Source organism: Lissotriton helveticus, chromosome 3_1 (assembly GCF_964261635.1).
Source record: "Lissotriton helveticus chromosome 3_1, aLisHel1.1, whole genome shotgun sequence".
NCBI lineage: Eukaryota > Metazoa > Chordata > Amphibia > Caudata > Salamandridae > Lissotriton > Lissotriton helveticus.
This window is the reverse complement of record NC_136061.1, coordinates 1,835,557,343-1,835,570,666: the sequence shown is the minus strand read 5'-3', so window position 1 is coordinate 1,835,570,666 and position 13,324 is coordinate 1,835,557,343. Positions and strand designations below refer to the sequence as shown.

General features: G+C 46.0%; 1 protein-coding gene across 1 annotated transcript in view; it reads right to left on the bottom strand.

Moving 5' to 3' along the window:
* LOC144823881 (mucin-2-like) overlaps positions 1-13,324 on the bottom strand; it is a 1,553,567-nt gene that overhangs the window by 1,347,383 nt on the left and 192,860 nt on the right. Inside the window, exon 3 of the mRNA XM_078682769.1 lies at positions 3,572-3,833. Within this exon, the coding sequence (XP_078538895.1) occupies positions 3,572-3,762 (191 nt within the window). The 5' untranslated portion in view covers positions 3,763-3,833. The remainder of the gene's footprint in view (positions 1-3,571; positions 3,834-13,324) is intronic.

Below are 13,324 nucleotides of genomic sequence, written 5' to 3'. Positions count from 1 at the left end.
CCTACTTTAACTAAAAGCCAACATTGTTGGATGAAATGTAGATAAGTAGTGCTTGGTGAAATTACAAGCTACAACCATGCAATTAAAGAGAAGGTATACATGTATGCAGAGCTCTGCAATAGAATATACTATGCTATTCCTTCCTGCCATTGGGAATGGCAAAGACAAAATGGCCCACTATAAATAGGTAGCTAAAATACTAATGCTACACAAATACTTCCAATATACTTGCAGTGCTGAAGAAGCTTGAATTGTCACCTCAGTATGAATGAAGAGAGCATTGTCATCTGTTAAAAATCTGTCTGTGAACTAAATTTAACCTCTTTCCCGTTGATTAGAAAAGTCTGTAGTGTAATCATTTTGCAATGCACCACTTGGTTCCTTAGCACCTAGGCCTCAGAAGAGAACTTCGATATGGGGCTGTACTTTTGACTTCCTTGCTAATTGAAATCCACATGTGAGACAATGCACAGCAATGTCCTTTTGCCTCAGTTCGGTCAGATGGCTGTAATGTTTTCAATTATCTGTGCTTGTTATTGCAGTGCTTTCTGAAGGCCAGCAGGCACAGGAATAAATATTGAAGTCACTAGTCAACACACCTTAGAGCATTGTTTCAACATCATGAAATAATGCACCAATATTTAGCACCAGTGGATGGTGAAGAAATATTTTGAGTTTAATGACAGCAGTATTTAAATTTCTACACAGAAGAGAGACAGTGGGGCAGATTTACAACCCCGTTACAACATTTTTACGACCCAGTTGCGACACTTTTGTGATGGAGTGGCGAGGTAAACCATGTGCCACATTGCGGCTTATTTATTTACACCGTGACAGATCTAGGCAGATGCGTCACGTTGTAAATCACTGCGCCACATGAAATCTGCGCCAGGTTTCATATGGGTGTTCCGTCGCAGTGTGGGCATTCCATCAGAGGAAAGCCTCGCAAAAGTGACGCAGTGAAATCAACAAGCTTGAAGCAGGCGTAAGGCGTGACGCAGCATGTTGTAGAAAGGCCGGGTTGTAACAGTGCTGGAGTTGCCTCGCACCTGCGACACCACTCTCGCACTGCACCAATCTTAAACTGGCAGATACGTCACGCATCTGCCTATCCGTGCGCCATGGCACGCCGCATTGTAAATGCGGCGAATCCATGGTGACGCAAGGGGAGTTTTGCGTGACGCATCTTTTTTGGCACCTACTTGCTGATTTGCAGGGATGAGCCAGAAGTTGTAAATCAGTCCCAAAGTATTTAAAGCACAGTGGTAAGGTTTTTGAAGAACGTGCTGGGCCCGTGAGTTGTAGGATAAGCAATGCAAATATATCCTCTTTACTACCAGGGAGAAATCTCATTGACTCTAAAATAACCTCAGAAAAGTCGAGCTGTGACCCCATGTGTTTCTTATTTGCAAATTCAGCAGATGTCAATGAAAGTTGTAGCATTTTGTCTGAGCTGAAATCAACGGAAATTTGTGGATTTGTTATGTAAAATCACGGAATTATGCAGAGTAAAACTTTGCGTTATCCATCCACCCCTACATAAAACCCAACATAAAGGTCTGTTAAACATGCCAAATGTCTGCAAAATTTCAGGCACCTCTATCAAATGACTGTTACAGAGTTTATGAAAATTAACCTCCAGGATTTTCAGACTGGAAAAGGTAACTTTCCAAAATTTCCCCAAAATGTAATTAAAATCTGACTTCATCAGTGAATTGGGATTTAATAGATATTAAAAAGTAGTGTTTGGATGATGTTTGCAGCCGGTTCGTCAAAAGTTACAGATTAAAATGTATAATATGTACTTTGGCATTTTCTGTAATTCAGCTACAGCCTTTCCAATGAAAATAGGTCTATGGCGGCTAGACACTGAAGGTCCATGCCAACTTTATTTCTGCACATGTTGCACTTTTAAACATGACACACTCTACCTTGGATGCAACAACGTGGACTTTCAGGTCCCTGTAGAACATGACCATGTTTTTTTTGATGTCTCAACATAGTTTTACCCTATTTGCTTTGTTGACTTTAAACCTCTATGCACTTATCCCCTGCTAATTAGTAGTAAGGTGTCTGTGCTCCACATTTAAACATGATTCAATTGACTTATTGCTAATTGGCGCATTCGCCTTGCCTATAGGTCCCTAGTGTATGGTGTGATGGACTGCAGCACCTATTTACCATCCACTACATTGGCTTGGCAAACATGACTTTAGGCCAACTCTTTTGAGCCTGTCTACTACCGTGTGAAACTTGCAATGTGGCCTTTTAAAACAACCCCAAAAGAAAACCTTACTTTTTAATATAAATACGTTACCCCTATTAGGCCTTACAGGACATAAAGCAGGGTGCATGGAATTTAAAAGTTGAACCTGTAGAAAGTTACGGTTAGCATGTACTTACAGTGGCTAGCACCAAGAAGCTATATTCAAAGTAAGATTGCTGGCTCATAGAAAAACTGTGGGAAGCTGGATTAAAAAGGAATTCTGCAATTTTTAGTAATTGACCTTTTCTTTGGCTGAAACATTAGCTCTCCACTAGTATCCCAGTCGGTGATTAGCCTTGATCAGGTGTAAAAACTGCTCCCAAAGCAGTGATAATGGCTTGGGTGTGGGAAACTATCTTTTCTTCCGCAACAGGAAGACCATTTGGGTGTACCTGGGAACTTAATTTACCTCAAAGGGGTCTGCCCTGTCACAAGTGAATGTTAGGCGACACCTGGAAGGGCTCCAGCTTTCATCCTCCCAGTCAAACAGGCACATAATACAGTGGGGGGAGAACTGCCATCAGAACTGGTTTGAAGTTACCATAGAGGAGTGCACTGTTCTATGAGGACACACAGGCTCTGCACAAGGGAAGAAATTTTATTAATCTTGTGTTCGTTGCTCAAATGGTTCAAAGCTTACTAACAATGCAACAATACGTTTTTCTGAGTAGTGGAAGACCCTTTAGAAAGTTTGGCAGGTCAAATAATGTTGCTTATAGCTCTATTGGGTTATTAAACTAATTCTAATGAGGTGCAACCAATGCCCAGAAAAAATGAATTAAGTAACACTATCACCAAATGTGCGGCATTATGCCACATAATTTACCTTTTCTTGCTGCATATTTTTTTTAACCCTGCCGCATAATTTGGCCCTCCAATGCCACGTACTTCCAGTCGCTCTCACTATATCATAAAATGTGATGACTACATTTTCTGTAAAAGGTTGACACTCTATTTTAATCATTTTAATGAGGGTATGACTAAGAGCGCAACAGTGAAATCAATTAAGTTGCAATATATATTTAGTCAGATAATATCCTATCATGATTCAATAATAATAATATCCTATTATCGCTTAATATTAATTATTATTGATCAACATTTTTAAAAGTACAATTATAGTTTATCTGGCATTTTACTGCCAGGTCTGCTTGCTATAAACAGATTTACAAAATCAAAATGCATCATTCGGTAATTTAGAACATAGCACGAGTGTCCTTTGTAGATACTCTTGTTTCATACACAGTATATGTTTCTGTGTTCAGTTGATCAAGTTAGAGTGAACTGAAGGGCATGTATACTTACGGCACACCGTTGACATAAATAACGTTTGCTTTTATCTCTATCAGCGTCCCAGTGATCTTCATAGAGATTTTATCAATGCTGGGGAAGTCACTCTGCTGAGAACGACGGAGCTGGATGTGGAATAGCTTGGTGGGTGATTGGCAATGCGAAGCAAAAAGATAAGAGCAGTGTCCCGGGAAGCGGAAGATCATGTTGTCAAAGGTCTTGAAATGATAATTCCCCCAGGTGCTGCAGACTCCAAAGTTGAATGCAGACAACAAAGCTGTGAATTGAGAGCAATAAGTGAGAATCCATTTTAACCAGATTGGCTTGCTACAAAGATTGATTTCACAATAAGAATACGATGTGGATAATCAATGGAGGTTAATTTGGAGGAAGAGCAAAGAAATTTTGTATGGAACACCTTGTTTCTTGACAAGATGAGACATTTTCCCTAGGCTCTAATGACAGACAAGCAGTCACATGCTACAACAATTCATTTCCTTTCATCCTGGTTACCTCATGACCAGACTATCAAACCCTTTACTTTATTTTCCTTGGATTTCCCTTTTTCTTTTTGGCAACTGTAGGAAACAAAGGCAAACATTTTAATTACAATTGGTATTGAGGTACCTGTAAGGGATATGGAGGATAACCTTGGTAGCATGGCGGATGTATATTTATCATGTTGGGTGGCGGTTGCTTCTACTGCATGCTAACCTGCACTAGCTGGTTACTTGTGAGCTGAATTACAAGTATTTAGTATTCTTTCGGAGTACACATCCTCACAAGGTACCAGTGTGCTGTGCATTTCAACATATCTGGGATGCATGGCATCATTAGTCCATTCGAAAAGAAGGAGAGAGCAAGGGAAATAGGGGGTACGTCCTTGTCCCCAATACAATACTAGGCTAAACAATGTGGACGAACCCCCTGAATAAATGTTTAACAATCACTGTTGTGGTAAGTACATCAACCCATTAGGTTTGCTTAAAAGACCCCTCACACACCAACCTAGTTGGTTTCATGCTTCATCATTGCGGTCCCACCCGGGTGGCCGAATGCCCACCGGCTGTGCTACAACGCATGATTACAGTGGAGCTGGTGTAGTGTGATTTGTGTGAAGTATTGTGCGTTTAAAAATACCTCAGACAATCCTTGCCTGTGGAATCTATTAATGGCGGCCCAGGATATGGATAAAAATATGTGATGCAAATACTAAAGAGTTATAACTCTTAGTTGGCTAGATTATGTGGTCTGCATGTTTCAGCCAGAAAAGTAGATAAGGTGGGCTTCCTTCAGGACCAGGTGTATGAAAAAGTGAGTGGCAAGAATAAAATCGCCACGTAAAATGGTGAAGTTCCTACACACACGCTAAGGGGTGTGGTAATAGTGTTTTCGTACTCACAGACACTCTGTCAATAAAAACAGCCAGGACTACAGGAGACCACAGCAGGTTACTAGCGGGATACTCATCTACACCAAAGTGGGACTACAGATGAGACCGCTCCGAAGCCTCGAATCTCTGCTTAATACTTTTATTGACATAGTGTCTGTAAAACACAATCTTCACTCCCAGGAACCCAGTACCTATAGGCCCATCTACAGACTCCCTTTTCCAGCCAAATTACTTGAAAAAGCAGGAAATAACAATTTGATGGACTCAGTGGTGGCTGGTGACATTTGAAAGTGGTAGGGCGTAAAATTTGAGTGGTAGTGCACCGCAGCGAGCGAGCCTGAACAACCTAAGGGGGCAAGAGTAAGCAAGCAAGAGTAAGCAAAATTGAACAACTTAAGGATCTTGGGGACCCTGGGCCAAACATATTTAGGGGGCCCCCGGCCCCTGTTAGGAACAGCTTTGAGTATATGGTCTGGAAGTAATTAATCTTACCTCTTCCCTTGAACTGCTCTGCTCTCTCAAGCAAATCTGATGAAGAAAACCTCCAATCTCTGCCGGTAGGAAGTTGCTGCCTTTTTTATGTATTGGCTTACCGGGACATGGAAATGCATGCCTTTCCAGCAGGTGCTTAAACCCCCGATAAACGCATTTTATCCTTAAAAGAATTGAAGCTTAAAGATGGGCATCAGGGCCACATGCTGGCAGTGTTTTAAACCCCCCAAGAGATGAGTTAGTCCAACAAGGCAAGCCAGACATGGATTTAAAATTATTAAATGCAAGTGTATTCCTTTTCATTATAAGAAACTGCCTCTTTTTGCATGATCACCTCATGGATGTCACGAACCTGCTCGGAATAAAATGCCACTTTCTATCCTCCATTGAATGTCCTCGGTTTATGAAGGGGTCCTTCGCTTCTAGGGTGCCTAGGATTATCAAGGATGAAATGCTGAGCTCTCCCAGACTCACAGTGTCCACACAGAATACATACGTAGGATGTTCCCGCCATGCTGATTTAAGGAGACATGCACCCAGGCTAACAGTCACCCTGCTGTAAGCCAGTGTTTTCACAAAGTTACAGTGCACACACTTTATTTTAACATACGCAATACAACCACCTTGGCATGGTCAAGAGTGGAAAACTCAAGCTCATGCTGTGATATGCTCTTTATAATGATGCAAAGACAACACAAGTCTGGCGAGTACAACAGCTGTTGAATCTACCTTGCCACTCAGCCAGGGTGTACATCATATTCTACTTTACGCACACACACAAAGACAGTAAAGTGTGGGCAATTTGACAAGTACCCTCTGCCTTTTGTCACCAGAGGCATTACTTCCCGTGGCGCCCAAGCTGATACAGACATTAATAAAAAAACAACAAAGGACACTTATCAAGCATTGAGAACATGCAGGCCTCCCTCACGAGGAAAGCTCGGGCACGCGCGGCGGCCACCGCGCAAAAGTTGTTCCTGTGCTGCAGACGATAATGACGACACGAGAATGAGTTGGCAGGGTTCTGAGGACAGGGAAGCAGGCAGGCTGATGTGTCTCCCAAAAAGCCAACTTGCCTCATAATTGCAGAGCAGTTGCAAGGGTCCCCAGTGACCTGTTCACATGACCCTGATGATAAAACACCAGTGCGGCGGGGAGGTGCAAGAGCACCCTTTAACTACAATACTGGCAGGACACATAATAAAAAATAAGAAAAGCAAATATAATTCAAACTTTTAAAGCAAAACAAAAGTGATACTGCAAGAATAATACATTTTTTAGTTCAACATATGCTTTTACCTACAAGGTTCCATAACCCGTTCTAGTCGCGGCCGGCATGACGGGCGGGTGGGGCAAGGTGGAAATGGGGTCACACGAGGGGGGTTTAAACAAAGAATTAAATAAAATGTACCTTCTGGATGTTTCCCGAGTCCAACTTGTGTAGAGACGTGCTCTAGTGGTTGCACGTCACGTCCCAACGTGACGTGCCGGCGGCCATCTTAGAGGCTGCGCGCGCACACGAGGTCTCCTGTGGTTATTATGCAGACCCGCTACATTACAATGGCGACGAGGACTTGGGATCAAGCGTAGAACCACGGAGAAGACTAATCAGAGGAAGGCGGCAGAGAGAACAGGAAACAAGATAAGCCGCCCTGCCGGCCCAGCCACACACGCAACCACCTCGAAACGAGTTACAAGTAAGAAGCAACTTAAACGCACAGCATTAAGGAGCGCGGCAGAGCCCAGAACCCCCCCCCACACTGCATCCAACCCGGACGTGGGCGAGAGGAGGCAAGCAGGGGGCGAGCAGGCTGCCAAGACGATCAGGTGTCCAGTAAACCACCACCAAGGGGTCAGAGCTGGCTACTCCAAGGAAGAGTGAAGGGGCAGCCACAGGAAGCCCCCAGTCACAGGAGGTGAAACAAGAACGAGACAGCACACCAGGTAGCCCCAGTAGCCACAGCGGCACGCCACCTACAGAAAGGCGGGAAAGGATGTGTGCACAGGCGGCGTCTGCGACAGCACCCGTCCAATTCTTACCCAAACCGGGGGAACCCCTCATGAAGTGGGAAGATTGGAGAGACTATATAGACAACTTCATTGAAGTACTTGAAGACGAAAATGACGAAAAATGTTCACCAGCAAGAGGAAGAAGCGTATACCGCTTCATAACCTAGGCCCGGAAGGGCTCAGAATCTTTAAGAATCTGGTACCCAAACAGAGGGGGAGCACAGATGATGATGTATATGCTCACGCCATAGACGACCTAAATGAACACTATAAGCCAACGCTGTGTGTCTCAATTGACAGGTTCAATTTCCAGCAAAGGAAACAACGACCAGGAGAGTCAGTGGCGCTAAGAAAACTAGTGGCCACGTGCAAATATGACACATTCCAAGACGAGTTTATCAAGGATCAGATTGTGATGCATACAACGAGCACAGCGGTGCAGGATAACCTGTGGGCCAGCGGTGACGTCACACTAAAGGAGGTAATGGTGATAGTGAAGAGGGCAGAATTGGCGCGAAGGTGCGTAGAGGCAGCAAAGAGAGACACGATAACCAGCCCCATGGTCAATAGGGTAGAAGAAGAAGAGCCTCGCAAGGAATACAGGAGCAAGGGACCCTCATTGAAAGGACCACAAAAGTGGCAAGGCAACCCGAGACCTCCGGAGAAGCAGACGGGCAACAAGAAAAACGCCTGTTACAGATGCGGGAGCTGGTCCCACGAAGCCCACGACAGGAAATGCCCGGCGTTCCGGGCCAAATGTATGTATTGTGAAATCGTGGGGCACTACGAAAAGGTGTGCCGCAGAAAGTCTTCCCGGAGTGTGGTGAAATACATCGAGCAAGAACAAGAGGTCCGAGCGGAGAACGAGGACGAAGGTGTGGACACGGTACTGTGCATCTACGACCAAGTACTAAGCATCGACAACAAAAGGTCGACCAAGCCGGTGCTGGACATGACGATCGGAGGAATGCCAATAAGTATAGTGGCAGATACTGGATCGCACTACCCCATAGTCCAGAGAGCGGTATGGAACGAAACATTCAAGCCACACCTGGGCCCAGACCTGGAACGACTAGACATCCGGCCGGTTACGTACAATGGTGATCGCATACCTATGTTAGGGTTCAGGCCATTGAAGTTTGGATTCAGAGGACGCAGCGCCCATTGTAAGCTTTACATATCGGAAAAGGGACCATCAGTACTGGGGTGGCTGGACCAGGGTGACTTGGGCATAAAGTTGGTTTCAGGAGGAAAGGAACAGATACTGCTCACAGAACTGGAAGCATGGCCAGACCTGGACAAATGGAAGAGAGACTTCCCCAAAGTGTTTGGAGGCACAGTGGGAAAACTAGAAAGGTTTGCCCACAAGAAAGTACTCAAGGAGGATGCCGTACCAGTATCGCACAAGGTGAGAAACATACCACTGGCAGTGAGAGAGGCAGTGCAGGAAGAACTGCAGGAGCTGGAGAAGAAGGGGATCATTGAACCCATCACGTGCGCTGAATGGTTGGCGCCATTGGTGGTCGTCATGAAGCCCAGTGGGAAGGTCAGACTATGTGTTGACCTGCGGGAATTGAACAAAAACATTGTTGTGGAAAAGTTCCCATTACCAAGGATCGAAGAAATGCTGGCCAAAACGCGAGGAATCAAGTGGTACTCCACCATAGACTTCACCTCAGCATATCACCAGATCACCTTACACCCTGAGAGCAGAAGGTTGATGTCGTTCATCACTCCCTTAGGGTGCTACCAATTCAGGCGCATGCCATTCGGCCTCGCATCGGCGGCGGCGGTGTTCCAAAAACTAATGCACCAGCTGTTTAAGAATGTGGAGGGCATCCAGTATTTCCAGGATGACATTCTGGTGATGGGTCGAGACAAATTGGACCACGATGCGAAACTAAATAAGGTACTGAAAGTCTTGGAGACCAAGGGACTCACGGCAGAGTGGGCAAAGTGCAGGCTGGGCATGGAATCAGTGACCTACCTTGGGCATGAAATCGGGGTGCAGGGCATCACACCAAAGACTGAGAATGTGCAAGCAATTTGTAGAGCACCACCACCCACCAGTAAAGAGGAAGTGAGGTCATTCCTCGGTATGGCCGAGTACTATAGTAAGTTTGTCCAGCATTTCGCGACAAAAACGCACCACCTGAGGAAACTGACAAGAGAGAACTCAGTCTTTCAGTGGACAGAAGAGGCACAAAGAGAATTTGAGATCATCAAACAAGATGTAGTGGGAGCGATACCACTCAAGGGATACGATCCTCAGGGCAGAACTGTACTCACAACGGACGCCAGCGACAGGGGTTTGGGCGCGGTCTTGATGCAGGATCGCGGGCAAGGAGTGATGAAAACCCTCAGTTTCGCCTCACGCACGTTAAGTGACACAGAGAAGAAATATAGTGTCATTGAAAAGGAGATGCTGGCGGTTGTGTGGGCAACAACAAGGTTCAGACAATTCCTGTGGGGCACACGTTTCCAATTAAGAACGGACCACAAACCCTTGGTCAAAGTGCTGACGTCCAGCGGACATGCGAGTGCCACGCCCAGGATTTCAAAAATGACACTGAAATTATTGGAATTTAGATACAACGTTGAGTACATCCCTGGCAGTCGGAACAAGGTGGCTGACCACTTAAGCGGAGCGGCAGCCATAGAACCTGGGGAGATGAGCCAAGAAGGGGAAGAAGAAATGGTGGCCCTGATGGACGACCAAGAAAGGGTTATCAGCAACCAGGAATGGAGTGAAGCCTACAAGGAAGACATCATATTGCAGGAAGTGACAACATACATCACAAAGGAATGGCCAGACAAACGCCACATTAAGGAAGACTTGAGACCATACTACGAAGTCAGAGATGAGCTATCGGAGGGCGACCAAGGAGTCTTCGTGTACAGAGGGGACAAGGTCATCCCTCCAACAGGCATAATCCTCAAGCTACTGTCTATACTCCATGAAGGCCATTTGGGGATAGGAAAGATGAAGTCGCGGACCAAGCAAAGCTACTGGTGGCCAGGCATGGACCTAAGGACTGAGCGGTATGTCAGGGAATGCATGCAGTGCCAGGGGGCAGACAAGACACTAAAGCCCCTGAGACCCGCGTTGGGAAAATTTGACCCGCCACAGAGCCCGTGGGAGGAACTGTCCATAGACATCTTAGGGCCGATCTTGGATGGACATGGAGTGCAAAAGTACGTGTGTGTCCTCATCGACAGATACTCGAAGTGGCCCGAGTTAAAGGTGGCGGAAGTTATGGACACAGAGACCATATTGAAGTTTTTGACGGCCACGTTTGTGAGAGAAGGAATTCCTAAATCCATCTTGAGTGATAATGGCCCCCAATTTACTTCTGACAAGTGGAACAACTTCATGGAAAGAAACGGCATTCTCTCAAAACACACTTCAATCTATCACCCGGCAGGAAATGGGTTGGTGGAACGTTTCAACCGAGTAGTGATGGGGTCAGTACAGGCAGCGATATCAAGCAACAAAGACTGGGAAAAGGAAATTTGGAACATGGTCTGGGCGTACCGCATCACCCCCACTGGGACGGGATATAGTCCCTTCCAAATTTTGAGGGGCCGAGACCCCTTCACAAAGGACAACAGGGTATGGAAGGAGAAAACCATAACGAGCAAATGGTCCCCTGCAGTGGTCCAAGCGAACTTGAAGAAGGCACAAGAAATATACACCAACCACTACAACAGGAGCAGGAACGTGAAAGACACCGGCCTTGAAGAAGGTGAATGGGTGCGAGTTAAATTGGCGATGTTGCAGAGGAAGGGGGACAGCAAGTAAGGCAACCCTTTGCAAGTCAAGGAGGTGTATGACAGAGCAGCCTTGTTGAGTGATGGAAACGTATGGTCTCAGGACCGCATGGCAAGGTGCAACAAGGTACTACAGTGGAACCCAGCGGGGTCAGTGCTAGGAGAGGAGGAAGAACAAAGTAATGAGCCGGAACGAAATGATGAGGACATGGAATTGAGCAGGAGAGACAGGAGTGATGAGCAAGGCAACAACAGCAGCCTCAGAAAAACACAGGAAAAGGAACCGAGAAGGTCAGCGGAGAGTGCGACCGCACCGAGCAATGGAGGAGGCGGTGCGGAGACGCAAAGGGAAGGGACCAACGCAGCCCCGGTGAGAATTACCCGGAGCGGTAGAACAGTAATGAGACCAGCCCGGTTCCAAGACTTTGATATGAGCGAACGACTGTAAGTTACAAAATTTTTATTGTTTGGAAAAAAGGGAGATATGTAGAGACGCGCTCTAGTGGTTGCACGTCACGTCCCAACGTGACGTGCCGGCGGCCATCTTAGAGGCTGCGCGCGCATCCGGCATAGAGGCGCAAAAGTCAGAGAGAACGGGAGCAAAGGCTCGGCGCTCCTTTAGCTGTGAGATATATATATATAATAAACAGCGTGTTACCACACGAGGTCTCCTGTGGTTATTATGCAGACCCGCTACATTACAACTTGCGCCGTCCACCGTTTTAAAATTCCGACCTGCAGTACTCGTCATCCAGGAAATGCAGCCGCCCTCCCTCCCCTCTGCCAATCACAACGCTGGAATGGCAGTGTTGTGATTGGTGAGGCACAGCGGAGAACGCCCCACCCAGGACATTTTCTCTATGTAGGCTGCAACAGCCTACATAGAGAAAAGGGAGAGTAGGCGGTCCTGCTCGATGGCAGGGGGAGTGGCTCTCATACTGTTGTGGGTATTGACTGTATTGTCCCGAGGGCCGACCAAATCGTCAGAACTCACAACAGTGAGCAAGCCACTCCCCCCCCCTCCCTCAAGCAGGACTGCCCACCCCAGCCAGGCACTTCTGCTTTGTCGCAGTGTGAGAAGACAGAAAAATAAATGGTAGTTATTACATTTATGTTTCTGCCTGCTCACACTGTGAGAAAGCAGTGGGGCAACGCCTCCATGCCCCAGTGGGGGAGCTGCCACTGGATGGCCTGCATCGACAGCAACAATTTACTGGACCCCTCTCAATAGGGTTTTAGAAAGGCTCATAGCACAGAAACAGCCTTACTTGCCACCTCTGAAAAAATCAGATAGACTATGGATTAAGGTGCTCAAGCCCTCTTGATATTACTCGATCCTTCGGCTGCTTTTGACCCAGTTAGCCACCCTTTACTGATTGACTAACTTATGGCATTGGGAATAAGAGGTGTTGCCCTGACTTTACTGCCTTGGGCAACTTTACATCACTACAATTCAGTTCACCACGTGGGGTGCCGCAGGGCTCTTCATTAGGCTCTACCCATTTCAATTTGTAGCTCGCCCCCTGGTCATATTGCTAAAGTCCTTGGGTATCTCTGTTGTGTCTTACGCTGATGACACGCAAATTGTTGGGTCAATCTCCAAAGAACACGAAGAAGTGGGTCTCAATTCAGCTCCTGCATGGCTCAAATTGATCATTGGATGAAATCAAATTGCCTAAAGTTAAGTTCCGGCAAAACAGAGGGGCTACTTTTCGGAAACAACAGATCTTTCTGGTCATCAATCTGGTGGCCTCAGAATATGGGACCCCTACTGATGTCTGTTCAGAAAGGAAGGAACCTGGGTGGTGTCTTTGATGATAACCTCCACTCTGATCATCAAGTAAAATCACTCTCTTCTTCGGTATTTCATACACTAAAACTAATAAAGAAAATGTGTCCATTCATCCCAAACGAATTTCGAAAAACTGTGTTTACCTCCTTGAGCCTGACCAAGTTGGACTATGGAAATGCTCTCTTTATTGCTATCTGGAAAAAGTTGTTGCAAAAACTACAAACATTTCAATATTCAGCAGCCTGATTTCTTGCCACAATTCCCAAACATAAACTAGCATTCCAAACACTGGTCAATTTAAGTTGAAGAC